This window comes from Lissotriton helveticus, chromosome 4_1 (assembly GCF_964261635.1).
Source record: "Lissotriton helveticus chromosome 4_1, aLisHel1.1, whole genome shotgun sequence".
In the NCBI taxonomy this organism is placed as follows: domain Eukaryota; kingdom Metazoa; phylum Chordata; class Amphibia; order Caudata; family Salamandridae; genus Lissotriton; species Lissotriton helveticus.
The window spans coordinates 426,481,534-426,505,541 of record NC_136063.1 but is presented as its reverse complement, the minus strand read 5'-3'; the positions used below and the strand labels follow the sequence as shown (position 1 = coordinate 426,505,541).

General features: G+C 41.8%; 1 protein-coding gene across 1 annotated transcript in view; it reads left to right on the top strand.

Moving 5' to 3' along the window:
* Positions 1 to 24,008, top strand: part of POP1 (POP1 ribonuclease P/MRP subunit) — a 514,990-nt gene that overhangs the window by 390,130 nt on the left and 100,852 nt on the right. The window contains exon 13 of the mRNA XM_078686978.1: positions 6,113 to 6,304. Coding sequence (XP_078543104.1) covers positions 6,113 to 6,304 — 192 coding nt within the window. The remainder of the gene's footprint in view (positions 1 to 6,112; positions 6,305 to 24,008) is intronic.

Sequence of the window (24,008 nt, the reverse complement as noted above, 5' to 3'; positions counted from 1 at the left end):
ATGTCCTGCTTTGTGTGTAGGGTCAGATACCCGTTGCGTCATATCAATCCCCCCTAGTAGGTCGATTAGCTCCCGGGAATTTATGTCAGCGTCACATTCCAAGTGAAAGTTGAAATCGCCCAGAAGGGTGAACATTTGGGCAGATGCTGCGGCTTCGAGTGCCCTATTTAATCCTGTGAAAAATTGGGCTTTCCCACCTGGGGGTCTATAGATCAGACCGCCACTAAAGGATTGATGATCTGAGAGCGTGAGGTTGAAAAGCAGCGATTCATTAAGGCCGGCGGGACCGGGTTGAAAAGAGCCTCTGATGCTGTTATGATAAATGATCGCTAAACCTCCCCCTCTTCTTTTGTCCCTATTTTGGGTGTGGCACACGTAGTCCTGGGGGGTTGCTTTGACTATATCTGGCCCTGATGCTGCATCAGTCCATGACTCCGTGATAAATGCAATCTTAATGTCCTCCTCTTGGATAGCTTCCGCTATCTCCAAACTATGTTTGACCAGGGCTCTTGTGTTCAGCAGCAGGCATTTGACCGAGGGGTTGTTTCCCTTCGGCGGGATGGATTTATGGTTATTTTGGGATGCAATAGGTTGCCAGAGAAATTTGGGCAGGGTTTGCCGACAGTTGGCGCAGTACGAGAGATGAAATTGGGCTTTCCGTCCTGGTTTCCTTACTTCGCAGCCCTCTGTTGCGGGCTTTTTGTTTAGAGCCCACAGCGTTTCTCTATCGTATAGATGTTTGGAGGTAGGATGGAAGCTGTGTGAGGCAGGGGGACTGGCCCTAGGCGCGGGTCCGGCGCTGACGGGCGCAGACGGGCTCGCCTTTGGCGAGCCTTCGGCGCGCCGCTGGCGCGCCCGCTGCGCTCGTCCGCTGCGCTTCCTAGTGAGGGGGGCCATTTAAGGAGGAAAGGGCGGGAGGGGCGGAGCACTAGACTGCTCGTCCGTCTCCCGACCCAAGATGGCGTTACCTCCGGAGGAGAGCTGCCTCCAGTGCTCGGTTTGCCACGAGTGCACAGAACAGCACCACAGATGTTTAAATAGTGACACAGGGTAAAAACCGGCAGGTAATGCAATCAAAATAAAAATTCAATTTTAAGTAAAAACAAAGCAGCAGTCGCAGTGTTTAAAGCACGGTCCCGGCTTTCCGCCTCAGGACGTTAACACACTCACACTCGCACTAGCAGTCAGCGGCAAGTGTGGAAATGCACGAGTTTTAAGGAGGAAAGGTCGGGAGGGGCGGAGCACTAGACTGCTCGTCCGTCTCCCGATCCAAGATGGCGTTACCTCCGGAGGAGAGCTGCCTCCAGTGCTCGGTTTGCCATGAGTGCACAGAACAGCACCACAGATGTTTAAATAGTGACACAGGGTAAAAACCGGCAGGTAATGCAATCAAAATAAAAATTCAATTTTAAGTAAAAACAAAGCAGCAGTCGCAGTGTTTAAAATGCACGGTCCCGGCTTTCCGCCTCAGGACGTTAACACACTCACACTCGCACTAGCAGTCAGCGGCAAGTGTGGAAATGCACGAGTTTTAAGGAGGAAAGGGCGGGAGGGGCGGAGCACTAGACTGCTCATCCGTCTCCCGACCCAAGATGGCGTTACCTCCGGAGGAGAGCTGCCTCCAGTGCTCGGTTTGCCACGAGTGCACAGAACAGCACCACAGATGTTTAAATAGTGACACATTAACCGCCTATTAACTTTCACAACCTTCCTTCCACTCTTTTGTATTTCTATTTCTTTGATTTTCTTCTTCTGTCTCCCTCTTCTTTCTTTTCTTTCTTTTCTTTTCTGTTCTCTTTTCTTTTCCCACCACAAGGTTGAGCAACGTAGAAATTGATACTTTAGCATGATCTCCGATCCATGTTTAACAGTTTTTATATTACCCATGTGTAAATGCCTTGCAACCCTACTATTTACAATGTATTCATCTCATGTATGTATACCAACCGCTGTTTTGCACCAAAATCTTTAATAAAACCTTTTGAAATAAAAAATGTTCTAATGATCTTAACCGAGGTACTATTTCTCTCCTGGGGGTGGTGGAGGTGGAAAACGAGAGTAGCAACCAAGTCTTGAATTGGTCACTAGATAGAGGAATATTGGGGATCCTCAATTTTCAAGTTTATTATCATCAACTCACTTAGGCCGCCGTCTAGATTGACTGAAAGACGAAATAGAGCAACTTTGGTGTTTTAAAAGACTACTTTCCAGCAGAGAGCCCACAATGGGACCTAAATATAAGCATCAAAATCTATCTAGGTATCCTATCATTAAGGCCACTCTCTAAAAATGGCATAACGCAGGTGGACTGTAAGAGGATCACCTGTCACCATACACACCATTGTTTGGAAATAATACATTTGGGCCAGTGTTGGATAGGGGCCTTTGGTCAATGGCAACAGGCCAGATGCATCATAATTGTAGACCTTTTTAAAAACCGAGATTAATTTAAATAAAATATACCTTATATATATATATATACATTATTGTCTCAGCAAATAAAATAGAGATTTAACTATATCCAAATCAGACCCTGGATCATGCAAAGAGAATTACAAGCACTGGCGTTGCCAATAGGTCTCGCAGTAGGAAAGTTGTAGCTATTGGTTTTGTAAATGACATTTTATATTTATATATCGTTATTGGCATTGTCAATAACAATCTATAAATATAAAATGTCTTTTACAAAACCAATAGCTCCAACTTTCCAAATGCGAAACCTATTGGCAACGCCAGTGCTTGTTCTTAGTTGAAAGCTTGGCAGTTTCTGTAGCAATACAGGGCATTTCGCGTGTACTTGATCTGTATCACTTTTCCCCCCATAATTGTGAGGCAGCTGTTTCATTTTGCAGCTGCGATAAAACGTGCCCTGGCACACGTGTTAATGTGTGTTGGAGGCAGCAGCATTGGTTATTTGTACCTGCGGCTTACTATTAAGTCAAATGCCTTGAGCGGCTATAAATAGTGCCAAAGGTTGTAGCGCGTTTTTTGGGCCTTTGCGTTATGTTATAGAGGGGATATGTACTATACTTGATAGCCCCAGCCAACATTTTATGTTGTTGCTGGGGCCCCCTTTTCCAAATTCCCGTGTCTCTGCCTGTTCTCAGAGAGCATTAGAGGAATGCGCTCTTGGAGATAAGCTGATAATTTATGGGTGGGGGGATGGCCTTCAACTCTGAAGAATCCCTTGTGCCCGCTTTGAAGTGGAGTGGGGGGTTTTATGGCCCTTCCCTCCATCTGCCGAGACGTGAGCAGCATATGGCGGCCCGCTCTAAGTGTTGTGTCCAGATAATTGCGGCGGTGGCTTCCATTACTTAATGTTTTGTTGCAGTTTTATATAGAGTGAACTCAACCCAAAGGTATTGGAGCGCCCAACATGAGCACCTTTTACACTACACTAGGTCACTGTGTTATTTTAAAGGCACAGGGAGATTACTTAAATTGCCCAGAACCACAGGATGTTGAGCCAGCGCCGAGACTCGAACCCGGATCCCTAGTTGCGAAGTGGGCAGCTATGGAGTAACCACGTCCTCTCCGCATAACTTTTCAGGTTATGCTTTTCTCATGCGTGAGGCATTACTGCGGCAGAACGTTTTAGAGCTAAATGAGAACAATAAAGGACTAAGTGACCTCAAAAATGCCAGGAGCATCACATAAATCATTTCATATTTGTAAGAAAAACTCATTAATAATAAACACCTTACTGAGGCTGTGAATTCGGTGGACACGTTAAACACAGTGACACTTTTATGGTGTTGAGTTTGGCAAACCTGTAATGGGCATCCCATCCCTGACCACCATGTGCTTCCTGGTTGCTACGCTCACTCCTGTCTCTAGCAGGAGCTTGCTCGGGCCTTTGGAGTCTGACGGTGAGGGCTGGGGCTCGGGCGCCCCTTTTCACTGTGCTCAGTGCAGCATCACTGAGGTTGAGTGGGTACAAGCTGCCGGCATGAGCAAATATAGACATGGAGTGGCGAAAAGGGCTCAATCAATCATCCAGCAAACTCTGCAATAAAACAAGTGAACCGCATGTATGGTTTTTTATTTTTACTTTAGAGTTTGTTCGCGTTTCAGTTTTCTAGTTATTTTTTATTTTTACAGATTATTATAGAATTATTATAATGTTCCTTTGGTCTATTACACGCAACATCGATAGGTAAGGAGGGGGTGAGGGCAGGAAAGCGAGGGAGTGAGTGGAAGGGGAATGTCTAGGGTGGGAGAGCAATAGAGACGAGAGTGAGTAGGTCAATGAGAGCGGTGCGGGAGAGACAGAGAGGTGAAGAGACAGTGTGGGTGACAACGAGTAATAGACAGAGAGGCACAGAAGGGACGCAGGAGAGGAAGCAAGGGTCACAGGAAAAAGAAAGATAATTATGGTGTGTGTGCCAGAAAGTTTAGAGCGAAAGATGCGGGAAGAGAGAGAGCGGAACACAGACATTGAGAGATTGAGGGGTGACAATGAAACAGTTCGTGAGAGACAGAAAGAGGAAACGTGAGGATGAGAGAGAGTCTAGAGAAAGAGAATGAGAGAAAGAATCAAGGGGGTAAGAATCCAATGAGATAGAGAACAAGAGAAGCAAATGAAGCAGAGAGGCGACTGAGGGAGAATGAGTGATAGACGGAGATGAGGAGAAGAGGATAGGAGAGAGAGGAGGGAGAAGTGGGCAGAGAAAGAAAGGGAAATAATGAGAGTGTGATAGAGACACATTGACCTAAGTGCAAGAGATAGGACCTAATGAACGAGAGGATAACATTAAATAAATGCACGCACGGAGACAAAGTGAAATAATGCGTCACCAACACGTACCTGATAATGCAGAGCGGCCGGGAAACTGAAAGTACGGCCAAACAGCCATGATTAATTAGGGGAGGAGAAGCCGCAGAGCGCACGCTGGGCGAAGCCCTTTGATGTGCTGTGCGGGCGTTAAAAAAAATGCAATTAGGAGGGAGGGAGGCTGATGCGCGTGCTTGTTTGGTCACATGATTCACGTGAACTCAAACAAAACCGCAGCAAGAAGCCCTTGGTTTGACGAGGATTTTGAGCACTTGAATTCTCGCTCCGCTCAATGCGCTTGCGCGCATTGATAGGTCGCGAGACCTAAAAAACAGCTACTACACGTCCACTCACTGAATTTGAAAACTGATACTGAAATGGTCAGAAGATACACACTTAATATCCAAAATGTATAGGTTTTGTGTTGTGTTAGATGTCAAAGAAGGCTTCACAGTCTAGTTGGGATAAAGTCATAGAAATTGAATCCACTGTAGAACAATAGAAGACACTAAACTAAAATGCTTATACGGAGATCAAGCATGTACAAGGGAGAGAAGCAGGTAGCAAAATACTCCTCAGATGACGGTAAACGCTATGCCGCATAGATGGTACCAATAAGGAACACTCCAAGACCTGCTGAAGAAATTGCCTGAAATAAGGAACGATAAAGCACATTTTAAGAGATGTTGGAACATATTGGGAAGATGTGATAAAAGTGATAGAGGCAATACTTATGCAAATCCCTAGGGCCCCAGCCAGCACAATTTAGCATGGAGGCTTGGGTAAAATGTGCTAGACCCGAGTCAAACTAGGCTGATGGATTCTTTGTCATCTGCAAAACAAATGATGCTAAAGAGTTAAGAGGCAACCAAGCTACCCACACTGAAAGATTGGTATGGGAAAGAGTAATATATAATGGATATGGATAAGATTTTGAATTTCATACAAGGGGAAGAACATATCTTTGTGAACCGGTGGTGGCCAGTAACGTTGCCAGAGACTACAGGGCATTGGCTAGTTAAAAGACATTAAGGGCCATCAGATAGCGCTATATTCAACTTAAGAAGGAGAAATTGTAAAGGTCGACCCAAGACGGTTTTTGTAATTATAAGACGTGTTGCACTTTAAGATACACATCGGGGAGGGGGGAGTGGGAGGTGGATGTAGGAGAAAGTTATTCAATACAACATTGTGTGAAAAGCACCACATTCCACGGGGCACGTTTAACTGGAGTTCCTTATTATGTTTCATTAAGAACAATAGAATGATAAAACAAGCCTACTTGTAATTTAATGCTTGCATACTCATGTTCAAATTAATCTTATTTGATCATTCCAGAAAATCAATCGTTTGAGGAGAGAGCTATTGGTGCCGGGGTCGAGGCTTGAACTGGGTCCCTCGGAGTCCAAGGTTCCAGTCCTCCTAATTCAACAGCCAGGAAAAGTCACCGGAGAAGAGCTCAGGGGCTGGGGAGCTGGCTGGGACATCTGTCTGCCCAAAGGCTGGGGCATGGCATTCTGGATTTCTTTTGTAAGTCAATGGTTTTTTTCACATGCATTTTATTGATGAGAAAGAAATGCATATATTACAAATTGTTCTGATTTTTAGGGGGCACCGTCTGCTCTCTAATTTTGTTTTGAAAATACCCATGTGAATATTAGCCAAACTTAAGTTCTTAAAAAATTGAGTGTATTTTGTTAATTTCATTTTTTTATTTTCTATTTACTCTTTGTCTTGGTTACCCTACCACCCTCCTTCCTTCCTCCTTGAATTATAAGCGTTTGAAATCTGCCCTTGTCAGGATATGGAAGTTTTATACATATAACAAAATAACTGACCCTGGTTTGCAAGATTTCATTAAACTTGTAATTCATTTTAGGAATTTGCAAATGTCTTCCTCCATACCCTGCCACCGCTGCTCCTACCCCCAGAGAGAGTCCAACCTGCTCTCTGTAGCACATGCTGCCAAAGGAAAATGGCGCAACCCAGACAGCACCTTCTGAGTCATCCCCACTGTGGGCCAGGAGGACACCCCTGTCTTCTCTAAATGAATCGTTTGGCAGAGACTCTCTTAGGATATGCAGAAAGAAAAGTTCATCAAGTTCCTTTCTGAATGTGTTTTGCTCCATTTAAAGAAAATAAGACCTGAGAGGGACTTAAAATAGAAAATGATTTGGTGCAACCGCACTAACAGGCATTCCAAAGTCAGCAAAACAAATGTGTCTTTCATAGCAAGTGTCAGAATGAATCAGCACGAAAAGATGTGAAGCAGAATGGTACACGAATGAAACCAGATTTAGTGATCTGCAGAATGCCAGAGGGCAGCCCTTGTTGAGACTTCATGCAGGGTTTCAGAGTTAGCAGCTTGTGAAGGGGAAAACATTGTCTTTTTCTGACTCTCTGGAACTGTGACAGTAGCCCGATTTAATAGATCAGGTGTTGGGACAGGACACTCAGTTGAGAACAGTTAGTAAAAGTGGCACCTGTTCAGTTTACAAGATTTGAGGGCCTTTGGAGCCTGTCTCGCAGTTGGAAACCCACTGGTTTCCAGCCTACTTTCCTCAAGCTTGTGACAGCGTGGTGACAGCGTGGTGTCTTCTGCCAGTGCGAGTGGTGGATGCTGAAGTTTAAAATCTGGGTTCTAAAGCATGTCTCCAAATTGCACCTACAGACCCAACCCATTTCACTGAAATGTTGTAGTAGGGGTCCACCATGTAAGAACATATCGAAACTATGGGGCCAACTGGTGCCTTTTACAGCTTAATTAGCAAATACATTTGCTAAAATACTGTATGGTTTACAGGCGTTTATGAAAAGACGTTCGAGATATTCTGATATTGTTTCCAAGCAAACCTGACCCTCCCTAGCAATATTCAGCGGTCAACAGGCAATTTCGTAATTACTATGGGGTTGATGTATGGGTCAATCGATCAATCAGTTTTCTTGTAAAGCGTGACTACTCACCCGTTAGGGTCTCAAGGCGCTGGGGGTGTTGGGGGAGGGGGATCTGTGTTTCAGTCGAAGAGCCAGGTCTTGAGCTTCCTCCTGAATTGAGACAGCGACGGTGATTGATTGCTTGAGTTGCAGAGGCAGGGAGTTCCAGGTCTTCTAGTCTATGGGTGAATCATCTACTAGTAACTGGTAAAGAACTTCATTTAGGTCACTCCCCCAATCCCCTGGTATTTGCTTTCCCAATATAACGAACACTAGCTTGGGGATCAGCTCTTCGTAGTAAGCGGTCTGGGTTTCATTGGGTATATACATATAGATTATAGTGCTTTTGAGAGTCATAAAGTGGGTTCTACTGCTAGGAACTTACTTTCTCAGAGTGAATTTTGTGTAAATGGATTTTATCTTTGTCTCAAATGGCCACTCAATTTCTTCATGGATTAACGTGAAAATAATTGGTGTACGTAGTTTCTCATCTTTAACTATTTCATTTTGCCAGAAGAAGGTATTTTTCCATCAGTAAAGCCTCATCAGTTTTCCATGCTTCCTGTTAGCGCAAAAGAAGATTCAAGATTCCTCTTCAGTGGGATGTTAAACCCCTCACTTTATGCAAAGTATATTCAACTTGTGATTTTACATTGAGCGAGTTTTGCTTTTACTACGAGATCCTCATTGTAGGGCAAGCCCTTTGCACATTATCTATTCTCTTCATGATCCCAACTACACCTTGTGAAGTATGTTCTTAGTAACTACTTTGGCATGTACACAGATCTAGTGATGTACTGTATGTTTCCTCTGTGTGTAGGTCACTGTTTCTCATTGCATGCTTTGCTTCTGGTTCTTTCTTTTCCCTTTCTTCTCCCCTTGTACAATGTTTATTATACATTATAGTCTTCTCCACTTCCTTTGTCCCTGAAACTTCACATGGCATACTGGTATCTACTCCCTGGGCACAACCAATATGAACGTATCTCCCAACGTTCTGTGACAATTTCAATCAATTTAAATCCACAAGAAAATGAATTCCATCATCATGATTTATTTCATGTTTCTCCACATGAAGTTATTCAATATTCATTCAATGATAATCCATTTGGCATAATTATCAATCCAATAATGAATGCATACATTATTGGATTGATAATTATGCCAAATGGATTATCATTGAATTAATATTGAATAACTTCATGTGGAGAAACATGAAATAAATCATGATGATGGAATTCATTTTCTTGTGGATTTAAATTGATTGAAATTTTCACAGAACGTTGGATACGTTCATAGTGGTCGTGCCCAGGGAGTCGGCACCTATCCTAGGTGTCGCTGACTGTATTCTGATTTCCACACCTTTGTCAGGGAGTGATATCCCGGATGCACACCACAACTGGTTTACGTTATCATCAGCGGAGTGCGTAACCCCAAACTTTTTCTTATACTGGTATCTACGTCATTACAAATGTTCGCTTCCAGCTCCCATTGGGAGCAAACATGCATATGAAGAGCCATATTGCCCCTTTCATGAACACATAGGCTTAGACCCAACCTGGGTGGCCTACAGGGAGTATTGCACTTTCATTTCAGATCATTTAGGGAAATAATTTTTAAAGGTTACTTTAACAATATGGAGAAATAGAATGTTGTCAGTTTTTCCCCACACTCCATGGGTGTAGTAGCTTACTTTTTGCGACTAAAGGATGTCATGGTTAGTTGTGTGATGCCGCACGGATTAAACAAACTGTCAAGTTTCAACTTCTGAGGTGGCGGTTCCTTCTCCAGGTGTATCATTTATTTATTTCTCTAGACTTGCTTGGTTTGTGGTTGCCAGTGTCTTCTGCATGTCACACCGGTTTGGATGGAACTTGGTATGAACCCTGATTGGTTAGGTTCTTGTGGGAGTATTTACTCCCCTCTTGCACTGTCCATTCAAAGTATGTTAGTGGCTTCCTTCTTCATGGTGGGCAAAAACATTTCAGTTGCCAAGGTTCTAATTTGGGTAACCCTACTAGAGTGGCATTCTTTTGTACCTTAAATGGAAGGGTGTTTTGAGACATAATGGGAACAATGAGATGTGCGCTATGAAACCTCGATTTTTTTCTTCTTTGCATTGGGAAGGATCTACTTCACCATCTTGAAGTAGTGAACACTAGTTAGGGCATCTAGGACACGGCCCTTCTTTATTGGACTGTGGATAAGCTGTGGTTCCAGTCCTGCACCAGTTCACATGGCTCCAGTCACTTAGGTAACTCCGCAAAGCGCACTGTCACATGTTGCTCCAGGTCCACATGTGCGATTGACAAGGGTATAGCTTTCACCCAAACGTTTCTCTTGAGCAGATTTTACTTTCTCGTTCCTATCCTTATGCACATACTCAATAAAGGTCTCGATTCTCACTGTATGTGATGATGTTATTAATGCCCAACAATGACTTCGGGATCTCAGCTTGTGATAAGCTTCAGGTGTTAAAATCCACCAGTCCTTCTGTGATGTGTTGACTTTGATTTGGAATAAGGTGGGTCAGCAGGAACAATTCCCAGTTGCATAATTTCCTTGATGTTGACTGTGAGCCGATCTGTGTGCTTATAGGGCTTTATATTCTGAGTGAGTTTGTGCAAACGATTGCTCTTCTGTTTAGGACATAATGGTAGATTAACACTCTTTCCAGTGGGCCGCTCCTCTGTAGTTAACAGCTCATCCACTGTGGAGCCAACTCTTCTGGGTGTTTCCCAGTCTTTAAAGTAAGGCATGACTGGTCAAAGGGCATTGCTGTGAATGCAAGATGGCCAGTTCCTTGGGGCGAGGACCACCGAGATGGCTGTGGAAGTTAGCACCAACCCCATGTAATGTTAGACATATTCTAGATTCAGTTAAGAACACAAAAACAACCAGCTTTAGCAATCTGGTGGTCAGTCTATAGTGGAACAAAGCCACAGTGGTTGAAAATAAGTTGCATGAATCACAAGGTCAAGAAAGACCCGGGCCAATGTGTCCTTTTTGTGAGAGGACTATTGTGCTTCAGCATTCCCTGTATAATAATGCGTATACGTGGCCTGGCATTACCAAGTCTTGGACTCATCCTTGAACTGCTCATGATGGGCATGAACTGGAAGACCAACTGGGGTTAACTGGCTCACCTTGAAGGAATCCCCTAAGGGTTGGCCTGCAGCACACGTGCATCACAGTGTTGCTGGGGCTTCATTTCTGGCCCTGTGAAATAGAACTCTTTCTACACAAGAGATCCAATCCTTGAGCTGCCGCTGGAATAGTAATGAGGTAGGATAGCAGTGCCCTCCTACTGCTGTCTATTTGCCCGCCCTACATTTCACCTCCTCAGTAGGTGCTTTGATGAGATGTTTTCATCCACATTGGCTCATGAGCAGACATCATCTTTGGCTGGACTACACAGCAATCATGGGCTCAGGAAAGACCAGTAATGCCACTGCTCACCAGTTCTGTTATGACACAGAGCAGTCCCTGAACATTATGGGGCCCGGGAGCCCATGAAGGCATGTCTAATACTATCCATGCATGGCTGTCCTCCCATTAACCACCATCCTTTTTTTTATCTTATGGAGTGTCCTGTCTCTCCACTTGGAGGGACTTGAGTGTTTTCCAAGTATAGCTGCACACCTGGCAAAAGTCAGCGCCCATTCCCCTATTTACAGCCTCCTCTGCTTAGTTCCAATTGCTTCTCTCCTCCCAAGAGTCTAAATGTGTGGTATCTCTCTCCTGGACTCCAGGATTCAGGCACTGATTTTAAATTACACTACTAGCAAAAAGGTTTAATCTTGAAGCAGAAAAGGTGTGCCTCCTGCATGCTAACTTCCCCTAGTTCCGAACCTTTTTGTATCCTCGGTTTCAAAAATGTAATTTCTGCAGGGTATATATTCCTCTTGGAGATCTCCACTGGCATTCCATCGAGGTAGTCGGCACCATTATTTGATAAAAAGTGTTTAATGTGGCTCCTTTTGAGCTACTTCTTTGAAGACCTGATATTTTCTTTCAGATCATCTTTGTTTCCCACTCTTTGTAGGTCTATGCACTGGTAAGTAAGCCCCCAGCTCCATTTGATCTGTTCCTTGCAGAGAGTCCTTCATTTCAAATGGACAAGGCTTCTTTGAACGAAGCACTCATCACTTTACTATACTTGGAGTGACATTAAAGGTGATGGGTCCTGAGAGGATCACATGACCTACCAGCAGTCTGTCATGAAGTGAGACCAGATTCTAGCTTTGTTCTTGTTATCTGTACTAGTGTGCACTGGACTAAAGGATATATCAAATGCTTCCCAGACTGTTCTCTACTGAGCTCTACAATTGGTTTCTAGAGAAGCTGCCTCTCTCTCAGCGCCTTACTATGAGCAGTGGAGCAAGTTTTAGTTTCGATTTGGATGTGTTTCACCTGCCTTCTCACCTTGGATCTCATACCAGTCAACCATTACTGTTGTTTGTGAGGCTATACAAAAGATTGAGTAAGCATCCTCCACTTCAAAAGTAATTGTTACACGGTGAACAAGAACTTCACCCAAGTGTTGGGATGGAAATGTCCCATACATGACTTTAAGCATGTACCAGTGCCCTCTCAGTGAGTGACTGGGCCTCTGATGTTTTTGACTAATTTGTTGCCTGATTGTACATTGCAATAGTGTGTAAGATGAGGGCCCAGAGTTTCAAAAATTGCGACCCAGAATGGATCTCTGTGGGCCAGAGGGGCACCCTAGTTGCACTGTCATTAATCGAACATGACTGCAGTCCGCTTACCATGTGGAAGTGGGCTGAACAGTGGTCGCACCAAATTATTAGTATGGGCGGACTGGTCTTTTTACATCTAACCTGCACAGGGAGAGTAGCCTAATTGCCTTCCTCTCTTCATTAGTGTGCCAGTCCCTTGCAGCCAGGTCCTTCACTGCATCCAGTTGTGTGTGTTGCCTCTGTGTATACAGTATGTTTGTGTCTGAATGAGTAAATGCGTGTGTGCAATGGTTGACTGTGGAGACTGTGAAATCCATGTGGATTTCCTTTGTGGGGATCGTGCACAAAATGGAGGATGAAGGTACTATACCAGATCAGCAGTGTATATTAGAAGACTCCTTTAATGCATTCTTGAAGCCCTAGTGTCAAGCCAGTGTGTGGGAGGACTGGGGACAGCTGTCCCAATGTCAAGTTGAAAGGTGTAGAATGGAATGAATTCTCCTCCTTTTGGGCCTGTATCTTGGGGTTCTCTGAGCTACAGAGAGACTACCAGCCCCACCACTACTTCCCACTGACACTCGAAGACTAAGGCTGTGGTTGGCCTGTCTGATAGGAATAATCAAAAGGAGCAGAACCGCCTGAGACCAGTCCCCAGAACTGTCTGGTGATTCCACAGTCCCTGTCTGGAAACATAGTATACTTACAATGGAGCTGAAACACAAAGGCAGTGTTCGAGAACTTCTCACTGACTGATGCCAAAGCAACACCTCTGAAGGGTGATGGACCAGTGTCTCAGCCAAGAGACACTTCCTAGCCAGGAGAGTGAACACCAAGGATTCCTGCCAGAAGCGCTGAGGATCTGCCCTAGGAGAAGGAGCCTGCCCTTGCTTGCTGCAAAAAATGCACTCTATGTGCTTCTGCAGAAGAGGAAGAAGGGAGAAGTTAGCCCAGCTGCTTGGGTAAAGAGGAAGGACTGAACAAGTTCAAAAAGCGATGGCCAAATAAGTTTAGCGAGCACTGGAAACCCAGGGTGTGAGTGGCAGGACCCATACTTGCTAAGTATGCGTCCCTGGCTGCTACCACTTTGGCCTTGAGATTGTCTTGGCCATCATCCATGGCCTAGAATAGTTTGGCGGGATGCCAATGTGGAGTGAAACTGCGTATACTCACTACTCTGAGAGGCAAGTGCTGAAGGGGTGTACTTGGTGCTCAGTTTTTGGATCTCGTGTGTCAGGCCCAGGACATCAGAGGTAAATCTCACAATTGAGACCAAGTAACCACTGCATTCTCTGGGATACCAAAACGGGTTCCATCACCAATGTAAACCACATAATTTCATTAGATTTTATTATGTTTCTATTCTGATCAACCTGTTGAATAATAATTCATCTATTTACTTTAAGTGTATTATTTTGAGAGTCCCAAGTGGGTACTCAAAGAACCTGTGGGTGTGACAGCTAGGTGGTAGAGAAGGGAATATGTGACTATGTGCTTCATCATAAGTGCAATTATTACTTATTAGAACTACAGTTTCTAATCCATACTTCTTCCCACAGATTACTCACCTCATGAATATTCCTCCAGTCGTCAGTTGGCTCCATGCAGCTTCAAAGCGACTGTGCCCACTAGGTGCTACAGCATTACGGTATATTGAGCAGGCACCTAATGCAGGCTATTTAGTGCATAGTTAAAAACATTTCTCAGCTTTTCATCAATGACCTGTTCGAACTGAGTCTCAAGATAATGTGTGCTACACAACATCTGCATGTTATGAACCACAAATCAGCGACCTGCAACTCCTGTGTTCTAATTCACTCCAAGGCTACCAGGCGGTGAGGTCCAAGATATTTTTTGCAGCGATCAGCATGGATACACCAAGCAGGTTACCCTTCATCTTCAGGTTAGACCCTTGTACAAGAAACAAACTCTTAAAAGTTCTTCCAAACAGGAAGAGGAAAAGCTTGTCTTCCTTGAGTAAACAGTACCACTCCTGGGACTGTTCAGATTCTTAGCACCAGGCTAATTTTCAGAGAAGATTCGGGTGTTAAAGAAGTTAAAATTGGAGTTCCTGGTTCCATTGCACACGCCTGCTCCAATCAAGGGCTTCCGACTAGCTCCATTGAATTAGTTCAAGTTATGTCCAGTAGGCTGTGTGCCACTCTCCAAGTCTGAGTCTGACCCTGAGGGATTAGCAGCTCTCACCCTAAGGCCTCCCGACTCCATGCCTCTACAGGCTCATGTCTCAGTGCCTAAGAAGAAGTCAACTCTGGCCAGGGTGGCGTCCCCAGTTCTGTCAGCAATTAGCCATTGAAACTGCTCTTGCACCATCCCAGTAGTCCTCGGAATTGGCTGAAATCACACAATTATTAAAGAAAAAAGTTGAAGCATGTGCACTAATCTGCAAAACCCAGGCACTCGAAGAGCTATGACTCCAGGCTAGGTGGTGATGATAGTTTATTCACAGTAGAGGAACTCTATCCACCGTCCAGCTTCCACCAACTTCACAGAACCTTCACATGTTCATAGTAAAACATTCTAAAGTGGACCGTAAAAATCGCTGACACACACTAGATAGATGACCAATTTAAGAATTTAACTCTCTAATAATAGTAAGAATAATACCCAGATATCACAGCGATAACACCACTCAGGGGTTCTAAATCATTATAATAGTAAGAATAATACCCAGATATCACAGCACGCTTTGTTGACAAGCTCCTGGGTGGACATCTTCCTATGTTTCAGAGATTTGCAGAATGTAAGAATTATTTGGGTTGCGTTCAGCACTACTTCTAAGCAGGTTGCCTTCATCATGACCATTTACATTGTAAAGCCCAAGTCGTGGGGGAGAGTCCATGTGCTCTGAAGGTGTTCTTAGACCAATAAAGGGACTCTGCATTCACCAGCCAGTCATTTGCTGCTCAAGCCGGATAAGGAAGTTACCAAACCTCCGCATATGCTGCCCATCAGTCCCTTGTTGTATGCACTCAGTTGGAACGTACCGAGTCGGGTAAGGAAGTCAGGCTATATTTAAAGCGACAGTGGCTTGTACTCTATGGTAGATTGTTCTTAGAGTCGCAGACCACCGTGCTTTCCTTTTTGCTCATCCAAGCCTCCAGTTTTCCGGTTCTTGTTGCCCTGTGAATCCCCTTCGGGGGAATTTTGTTATTTAGATTCTGGTTTTGTGAAGAAAGGGTTTTAATCTTGTTTCTTTGTGGAGTTTTACTTTTGTTGTTGTGAAAGTTCTAACTATTGTTTTCCTAGAAAATACTTTGAGTATTTTTTTTTAAACCCAAGGAGAGCTTCTGATAATGTAACTGTATGTACTTTATTTTCCACTATTCTTATATTTCTTCAATCAAAGGAGAGCAAACTTGCTAATTCTGAACCATTTTTCACCCTTAAGGATCTATCAGATTTACCTGTTAACTCCTGATTTATTTGACAACATTACATTAATAGGTACTTATTTGTACAAGAAACTAGTAATTGTTGGTATGCTAGGTGCAAAAATGTGTTACCATTTAACCGTATCTCCAATGTTTTTTGTTGTTTTAGATTGCATTACTTCAATATTAAATCTTTCGTATCAACATGAAAGAGATATATACTATAAATGTATGTTGAGATAAGTCATTTAAGTTCAATGTGAATTATCCAAGATTTTATTGCCTAAAATGCAAAATACTAATAATCACTTTATATATCAGTCAGTCAGATTTCATTTCGGTCTGTTAAAACACCCATAACATGTAATAAAAATACATATCACAAGTATAAAATCATTACAAAGTACAATATATGTGATTAGAGCAGAAAACAATTGGAATCAGATGAGCTCATGCCACATGTGCCGGTTAAAGAAACGTATAAAAATCATTCCTACTGTGCATTAAACTTGGACAAAAAACGATAAGACCAGGCAGGGTTTTTTCAATCATTATAACAATAAGAATTCGGGAAAACAAGAAAGATTTAAAACTTCATAAAATACATATCAATGAATCCAAAATTGCACTATCATAAGTACACTTTACTGTCGGAGCACTACTGATATACATATTATGGGTGAACCAAGCTGTTGTAAATAAGCCACAGCTGACCGATAATGTCTATTATTCCCAGCCCCTATATTCGGGAGTAAAAATCGAGAATAGCAGGATTTATATATATATATATATATATCTTGCCTTCGGTTCCATGTGCCCGGGAATTGCAACGCTCGGTTCGAAGTCCCTGCAGCAGAACCACGCTGCTAATTAATTATACACACAAACCTCCCTTGGCGGCGAGGAATAATGGGACGAACTCCCGTTCTCACTTTCTTTTGCTGTTTTTATTATTTTTAAGCCTTCAATTAAGCATTTATGCAGATAAGCACAGATCTACGCGTTTCGGGAGCACCTCTCCCTTGCTCACGATCAACTGGTTCTCAGGAAGTTAGTCCTTTTAAAGTCACATTTTCTCTCATTTCCTGTTTAGTGTGTTCCTTGGCTCAAAGCATTCTGGAGGCTGTAGTTTTTATTAAAACCCATAAGTGTAACTTATGTTGAATTTCATCATATTTAATGTAAGCTGGTCCCAATTTCGACAACAATACTATTCTTTGGCATAGTATATGTGACGCAATTAAATTCATTTTATTTTTGGTATCTCATTTTATTTCAAAAAGTCTCATTTATGTATGATTCATTTTTGCCCTCTAGTGGGCTGTATCATTAAATGTCTTTCTTGATTGAAAATGTTATTTCTTGAATTATTATGGTATTCCTTCACACATTTTTCTTTTTTTCTTGTCTTTATTTCTTTCTTTCTTTTTTGTTGTAGATGTCGAATCCAATCAGCTTACAAATTTCTTGAAGTTTTACGAAGTGTTTCCTATCCTCAATTCCTCATAGATGTATATAGAGTTCTTCAGATTGGTTGAGGCCATGTGGGTGCATTGTCCTCAGCTTGATGATGTACCTCGATTCTTTTCGACGAAGTTCTCTCTCTCTGTCACCGCCTCTCTTCATTTGTGGCACTGTGTCTATTCCAAAGAATCTTAGTTTCGTCCAGTCACCTTGATGATGTGATTCCATATGTTTCGCGATGGCATTTGCTCGATCTTTATGCACCGTCGCTCTGACATGTTCCAGGATTCGTTTTTTTAATTCGCAGATTGTGCTGCCAACATATTGTAGGGGGCATGGGCATTCCACTATGTACACCACATATTGTGTTTTACAAGTTATTAGTTGTCTAATTTCCCATGACTTGTTATTGTTCAATTTCAGTATTTTAGTCTGTTTAGCAATCTGACACACCTTACACATGTGGCATTTCACGAATCCCTTAGTTTTAAGCCAATCGTCTTCCTTCTTTTTGGGTTTAAAATGGCTGTGGATTAGGTGATCCTTAAGATTTCTTGGTCTACGGTATGTCACTACCGGATGGGTCCCCATCACTTCTTTTACTGTGCTGTCCAATTGTAAAATTTTCCAATTCCTTCTCAGGATACTTATCACTTGTTTACTTTCAACTGAAAAATCAGTTATGAATCTTATTGGTTCCTTGTTGGTAACGTTTATCTTTGGTTTAGGCTTTAAGCACTCCTCCCTTTGCTTTTTGTTCGCTTTTTCCCAGCTTTTCAGGACTATTTTGTTATTGTACTTTCTCCTTTTGAAGCGTTCTGCTGTCTGTTGACCATGTTTCTGCCATTCTTGTTCTTCACTGCAGATTCTCCGAATTCTGAGGAATTCCCCATATGGGATACTGGCTTTCAATGTTTCTTGATGGAAACTGGTTGCTTCCAAGGTTGAGTTCGTAGATGTACTTTTACGATGCAGCATGGTGTGGATCTGGTTTTCTCTGATGTAGATCTCTGTGTCCAGAAATATTACACGTTCCTTACTGGATTTGAACGTGAATTTCAATTGGGTGGTGCTGTTATTTAAAATTTCGAAGTATTCTCGAAACTCATCACATGTTCCATCCCAAATTATAAAAAGATCATCTATGAATCTTTTCCAAGAGATGATCTTATTCAGATAGACATCCTTTTCCGCTTTCCACGCCACTTCCTTTTCCCAGTATCCCATCGTGAGACAAGCGTAGTTTGGACTAAAGGAAAAGCCCATTGCTGTCCCATTTCTTTGCCTGTATAGTTCTTCACCAAAGAGAAAAATGTTTTTGTTCAGGCAGATTGTGATCATCTGTCTCAGCATGGTATTGTGATATTGATACATTATATTTCTCTCTTGTAAGAATAAGCTACACGCTTCAATTCCAAAGTCATTGTCTATTGTTGTATATAACGATACAACGTCCATCGTTACCAACAAGTAAGATTCCTGCCAAGGTGTGTTCTGTAGCATATTCAGTATATCTGTCGTATCCTGTATATAGGAGCTGAGTTGTTTCACATATGGTTGTAAAAAGTAATCAATGAAGTTAGCTAATGGTTCCAGCAGAGATCCCCCCGCTGATAGTATTGGTCGGCCTGGTGGCTTTTTTTGGTCCTTATGTAATTTAGGCAAGAAATAAATTGTTGCCAAAATAGGGTGATTCACAGTTAAGTATTTACACTCTTCCTCATTGATTAGATTTTTCCTAGTCCATTCCTGTAGTTTTGCATCCAACATTTCTTTAATGTTCTTTGTTGGGTTATTTTTTCGTTTTTCATAATACCTGCTGTCCCAAAGTTGTCTATGAGCTTCAATGACATATGCTGTTTTATCTTGGATTATGATGTTACCGCCTTTGTCAGCAATTTTAATTTCAATGTTGTCATCATTCATCAGATTTTTCAAGGCCTCTCTCTCCTCCTTGGTCAAGTTGTCTTTGTAAATTAGATTTTTTATTTTATACACATCTTCAATTACAGCTTCCTGAAATAAATCTACTTTATTACCTGGTGCCAGCTGGGGATAAAATTTAGATTTGGGTTTCAGTCCACTCAGACCCCCTCCTTTTTGTTCCACCACTTCATTCAAATTTATTTCATCACCTTCAACTGCATCCAGGTTCATTAGTGTCAGATAGCTTTCAACATCTTTTGCTTGTAATCCACTAGTAATTTCCTGTGGTTTGTTTCGTGCTGTTGCATTTGCTTTTTCTGCAAAAAACTTTGCTAATTTGATTTTACGAAAATAGAGGTAAAGGTCTATTCTTACTTGTGCCAAGTCCATTCTTTTTGTTGGACAAAATTGTATTCCTTTTTTTAGTAGTAAAATCTCATTGTCTGTTATCTCGCGGTTTGATAGGTTTACTACTTGTAGCTCATCCCTTATGTTTTCTTCAGGCGCATACTCCGGGTTTCTGGGCCTATTTTCTCCGTACTTTGTCCGGCACCTTTTGCCCCTTCTTGTGGATTTCTTTGATACCTTTGCCTGCCACGTCCTCTTTTTCCTTGTTGATGGAATGTGGGATGAGATTGGTCCCATTGTCGCTGTTGCAATATGAGGCGCATGTCCCCTAAAAAAGAATTCCTGCGTCTGTTCTCCTCACTGTCTTCGTTCGATATCAGCGATGATGCACTGCTCGTGCAGCTTGTCGCACTACTCCAGGATAGTTGTTCCTTCATTGCATCGTACTTTCTAGCATACGTAAAGATTCGCCCTTCCTCATAATCATTAGCATCTCAAATGAATTTTGAGTGTTTTCTTTCCCTTACGATGTCTTCATGTTTTTCAATCTGAGCTTCTAATTCTTCTTTAAATTTAGTCATTTCACTTGATAACTTCATTGCTGTAATTTCTTTTTCAATTTCATTCAGTTCTTCCTTTACTTTATTGAGGTTAATTTCTATGTGTTTGACCAAGATGTCGATCAGTCCAAGTGATGATTTCAGTATGAACTCCCCCCCACTCTTGTAATAACTCATTTGAGGAGTCTTGATGACTAGGCATTAATGTAATTCTCAACCCACGTGGTACCCTTTGGACTTCAAGATACTTCTTCAGTGTAATTAATTCCCATGACTTGTTAATTTCTTTACGGCTTAATCTCTCCCAGGCACGTAGCTTGGATTTTGCATCCACCTTTTCAACCTTGCTCGATGAGCCAGCCATTGAGGTTTCACTAATCTTTTCTTTTGTAAACATGGTTATTAGTTTTTCACTCCGTTTTTCTTCTCTCCGCTGCATATTTGTTAATTGTGTGATTTTCAACTTATAAATCAAAAATTCTGTGAGAACGTGCAATATAACGTTGTACTGCCTTCTGGTTGGGGTATTATCACCGCTTGTTCTATTTAGAACTCTCAATTGCCTGGGAGAGATTAAGCCGTAAAGAAATTAACAAGTCATGGGAATTAATTACACTGAAGAAGTATCTTGAAGTCCAAAGGGTACCACGTGGGTTGAGAATTACATTAATGCCTAGTCATCAAGACTCCTCAAATGAGTTATTACAAGAGTGGGGGGAGTTCATACTGAAGTCATCACTTGGACTGATCGACATCTTGGTCAAACACATAGAAATTAACCTCAATAAAGTAAAGGAAGAACTGAATGAAATTGAAAAAGAAATTACAGCAATGAAGTTATCAAGTGAAATGACTAAATTTAAAGAAGAATTAGAAGCTCAGATTGAAAAACATGAAGACATTGTAAGGGAAAGAAAACACTCAAAATTCATTCGAGATGCTAATGATTATGAGGAAGGGCGAATCTTTACGTATGCTAGAAAGTACGATGCAATGAAGGAACAACTATCCTGGAGTAGTGCGACAAGCTGCACGAGCAGTGCATCATCGCTGATATCGAACGAAGACAGTGAGGAGAACAGACGCAGGAATTCTTTTTTAGGGGACATGCGCCTCGTATTGCAACAGCGACAATGGGACCAATCTCATCCCACTTTCCATCAACAAGGAAAAAGAGGACGTGGCAGGCAAAGGTATCAAAGAAACCCACAAGAAGGGGCAAAAGGTGCCGGACAAAGTACGGAGAAAATAGGCCCAGAAACCCGGAGTATGCGCCTGAAGAAAACATAAGGGATGAGCTACAAGTAGTAAACCTATCAAACCGCGAGATAACAGACAATGAGATTTTACTACTAAAAAAAGGAATGCAATTTTGTCCAACAAAAAGAATGGACTTGGCACAAGTAAGAATAGACCTTTACCTCTATTTTCGTAAAATCAAATTAGCAAAGTTTTTGCAGAAAAAGCAAATGCAACAGCACGAAACAAACCACAGGAAATTACTAGTGGATTACAAGCAAAAGATGTTGAAAGCTATCTGACACTAATGAACCTGGATGCAGTTGAAGGTGATGAAATAAATTTGAATGAAGTGGTGGAACAAAAAGGAGGGGGTCTGAGTGGACTGAAACCCAAATCTAAATGTTATCCCCAGCTGGCACCAGGTAATAAAGTAGATTTATTTCAGGAAGCTGTAATTGAAGATGTGTATAAAATAAAAAATCAAATTTACAAAGACAACTTGACCAAGGAGGAGAGAGAGGCCTTGAAAAATCTGATGAATGATGACAACATTGAAATTAAAATTGCTGACAAAGGCGGTAACATCATAATCCAAGATAAAACAGCATATGTCATTGAAGCTCATAGACAACTTTGGGACAGCAGGTATTATGAAAAACTAAAAAATAACCCAACAAAGGACATTAAAGAAATGTTGGATGCAAAACTACAGGAATGGACTAGGAAAAATCTAATCAATGAGGAAGAGTGTAAATACTTAACTGTGAATCACCCTATTTTGGCAACAATTTATTTCTTGCCTAAATTACATAAGGACCAAAAAAAGCCACCAGGCCGACCAATACTATCAGCGGGGGGATCTCTGCTGGAACCATTAGCTAACTTCATTGATTACTTTTTACAACCATATGTGAAACAACTCAGCTCCTATATACAGGATACGACAGATATACTGAATATGCTACAGAACACACCTTGGCAGGAATCTTACTTGTTGGTAACGATGGATGTTGTATTGTTATATACAACAATAGACAATGACTTTGGAATTGAAGCGTGTAGCTTTTTCTTACAAGAGAGAAATATAATGTATCAAGATCACAATACCATGCTGAGACAGATGATCACAATCTGCCTGAACAAAAACATTTTTCTCTTTGGTGAAGAACTATACAGGCAAAGAAATGGGACAGCAATGGGCTTTTCCTTTAGTCCAAACTACGCTTGTCTCACGATGGGATACTGGGAAAAGGAAGTGGCGTGGAAAGCGGAAAATGATGTCTATCTGAATAAGATCATCTCTTGGAAAAAATTCATAGATGATCTTTTTATAATTTGGGATGGAACATGTGATGAGTTTCGAGAATACTTCGAAATTTTAAATAACAACACCACCCAATTGAAATTCACGTTCGAATCCAGTAAGGAACGTGTAATATTTCTGGACACAGAGATCTACATCAGAGAAAACCAGATCCACACCACGCTGCATCGTAAAAGTACATCTACGAACTCAACCTTGGAAGCAACCAGTTTCCATCAAGAAACATTGAAAGCCAGTATCCCATATGGGGAATTCCTCAGAATTCGGAGAATCTGCAGTGAAGAACAAGAATGGCAGAAACATGGTCAACAGACAGCAGAACGCTTCAAAAGGAGAAAGTACAATAACAAAATAGTCCTGAAAAGCTGGGAAAAAGCGAACAAAAAGCAAAGGGAGGAGTGCTTAAAGCCTAAACCAAAGATAAACGTTACCAACAAGGAACCAATAAGATTCATAACTGATTTTTCAGTTGAAAGTAAACAAGTGATAAGTATCCTGAGAAGGAATTGTAAAATTTTACAATTGGACAGCACAGTAAAAGAAGTGATGGGGACCCATCCGGTAGTGACATACCGTAGACCAAGAAATCTTAAGGATCACCTAATCCACAGCCATTTTAAACCCAAAAAGAAGGAAGACGATTGGCTTAAAACTAAGGGATTAGTGAAATGCCACATGTGTAAGGTGTGTCAGATTGCTAAACAGACTAAAATACTGAAATTGAACAATAACAAGTCATGGGAAATTAGACAACTAATAACTTGTAAAACACAATATGTGGTGTACATAGTGGAATGCCCATGCCCCCTACAATATGTTGGCAGCACAATCTGCGAATTAAAAAAACGAATCCTGGAACATGTCAGAGCGACGGTGCATAAAGATCGAGCAAATGCCATCGCGAAACATATGGAATCACATCATCAAGGTGACTGGACGAAACTAAGATTCTTTGGAATAGACACAGTGCCACAAATGAAGAGAGGCGGTGACAGAGAGAGAGAACTTCGTCGAAAAGAATCGAGGTACATCATCAAGCTGAGGACAATGCACCCACATGGCCTCAACCAATCTGAAGAACTCTATATACATCTATGAGGAATTGAGGATAGGAAACACTTCGTAAAACTTCAAGAAATTTGTAAGCTGATTGGATTCGACATCTACAACAAAAAAGAAAGAAAGAAATAAAGACAAGAAAAAAGAAAAATGTGTGAAGGAATACCATAATAATTCAAGAAATAACATTTTCAATCAAGAAAGACATTTAATGATACAGCCCACTAGAGGGCAAAAATGAATCATACATAAATGAGACTTTTTGAAATAAAATGCGATACCAAA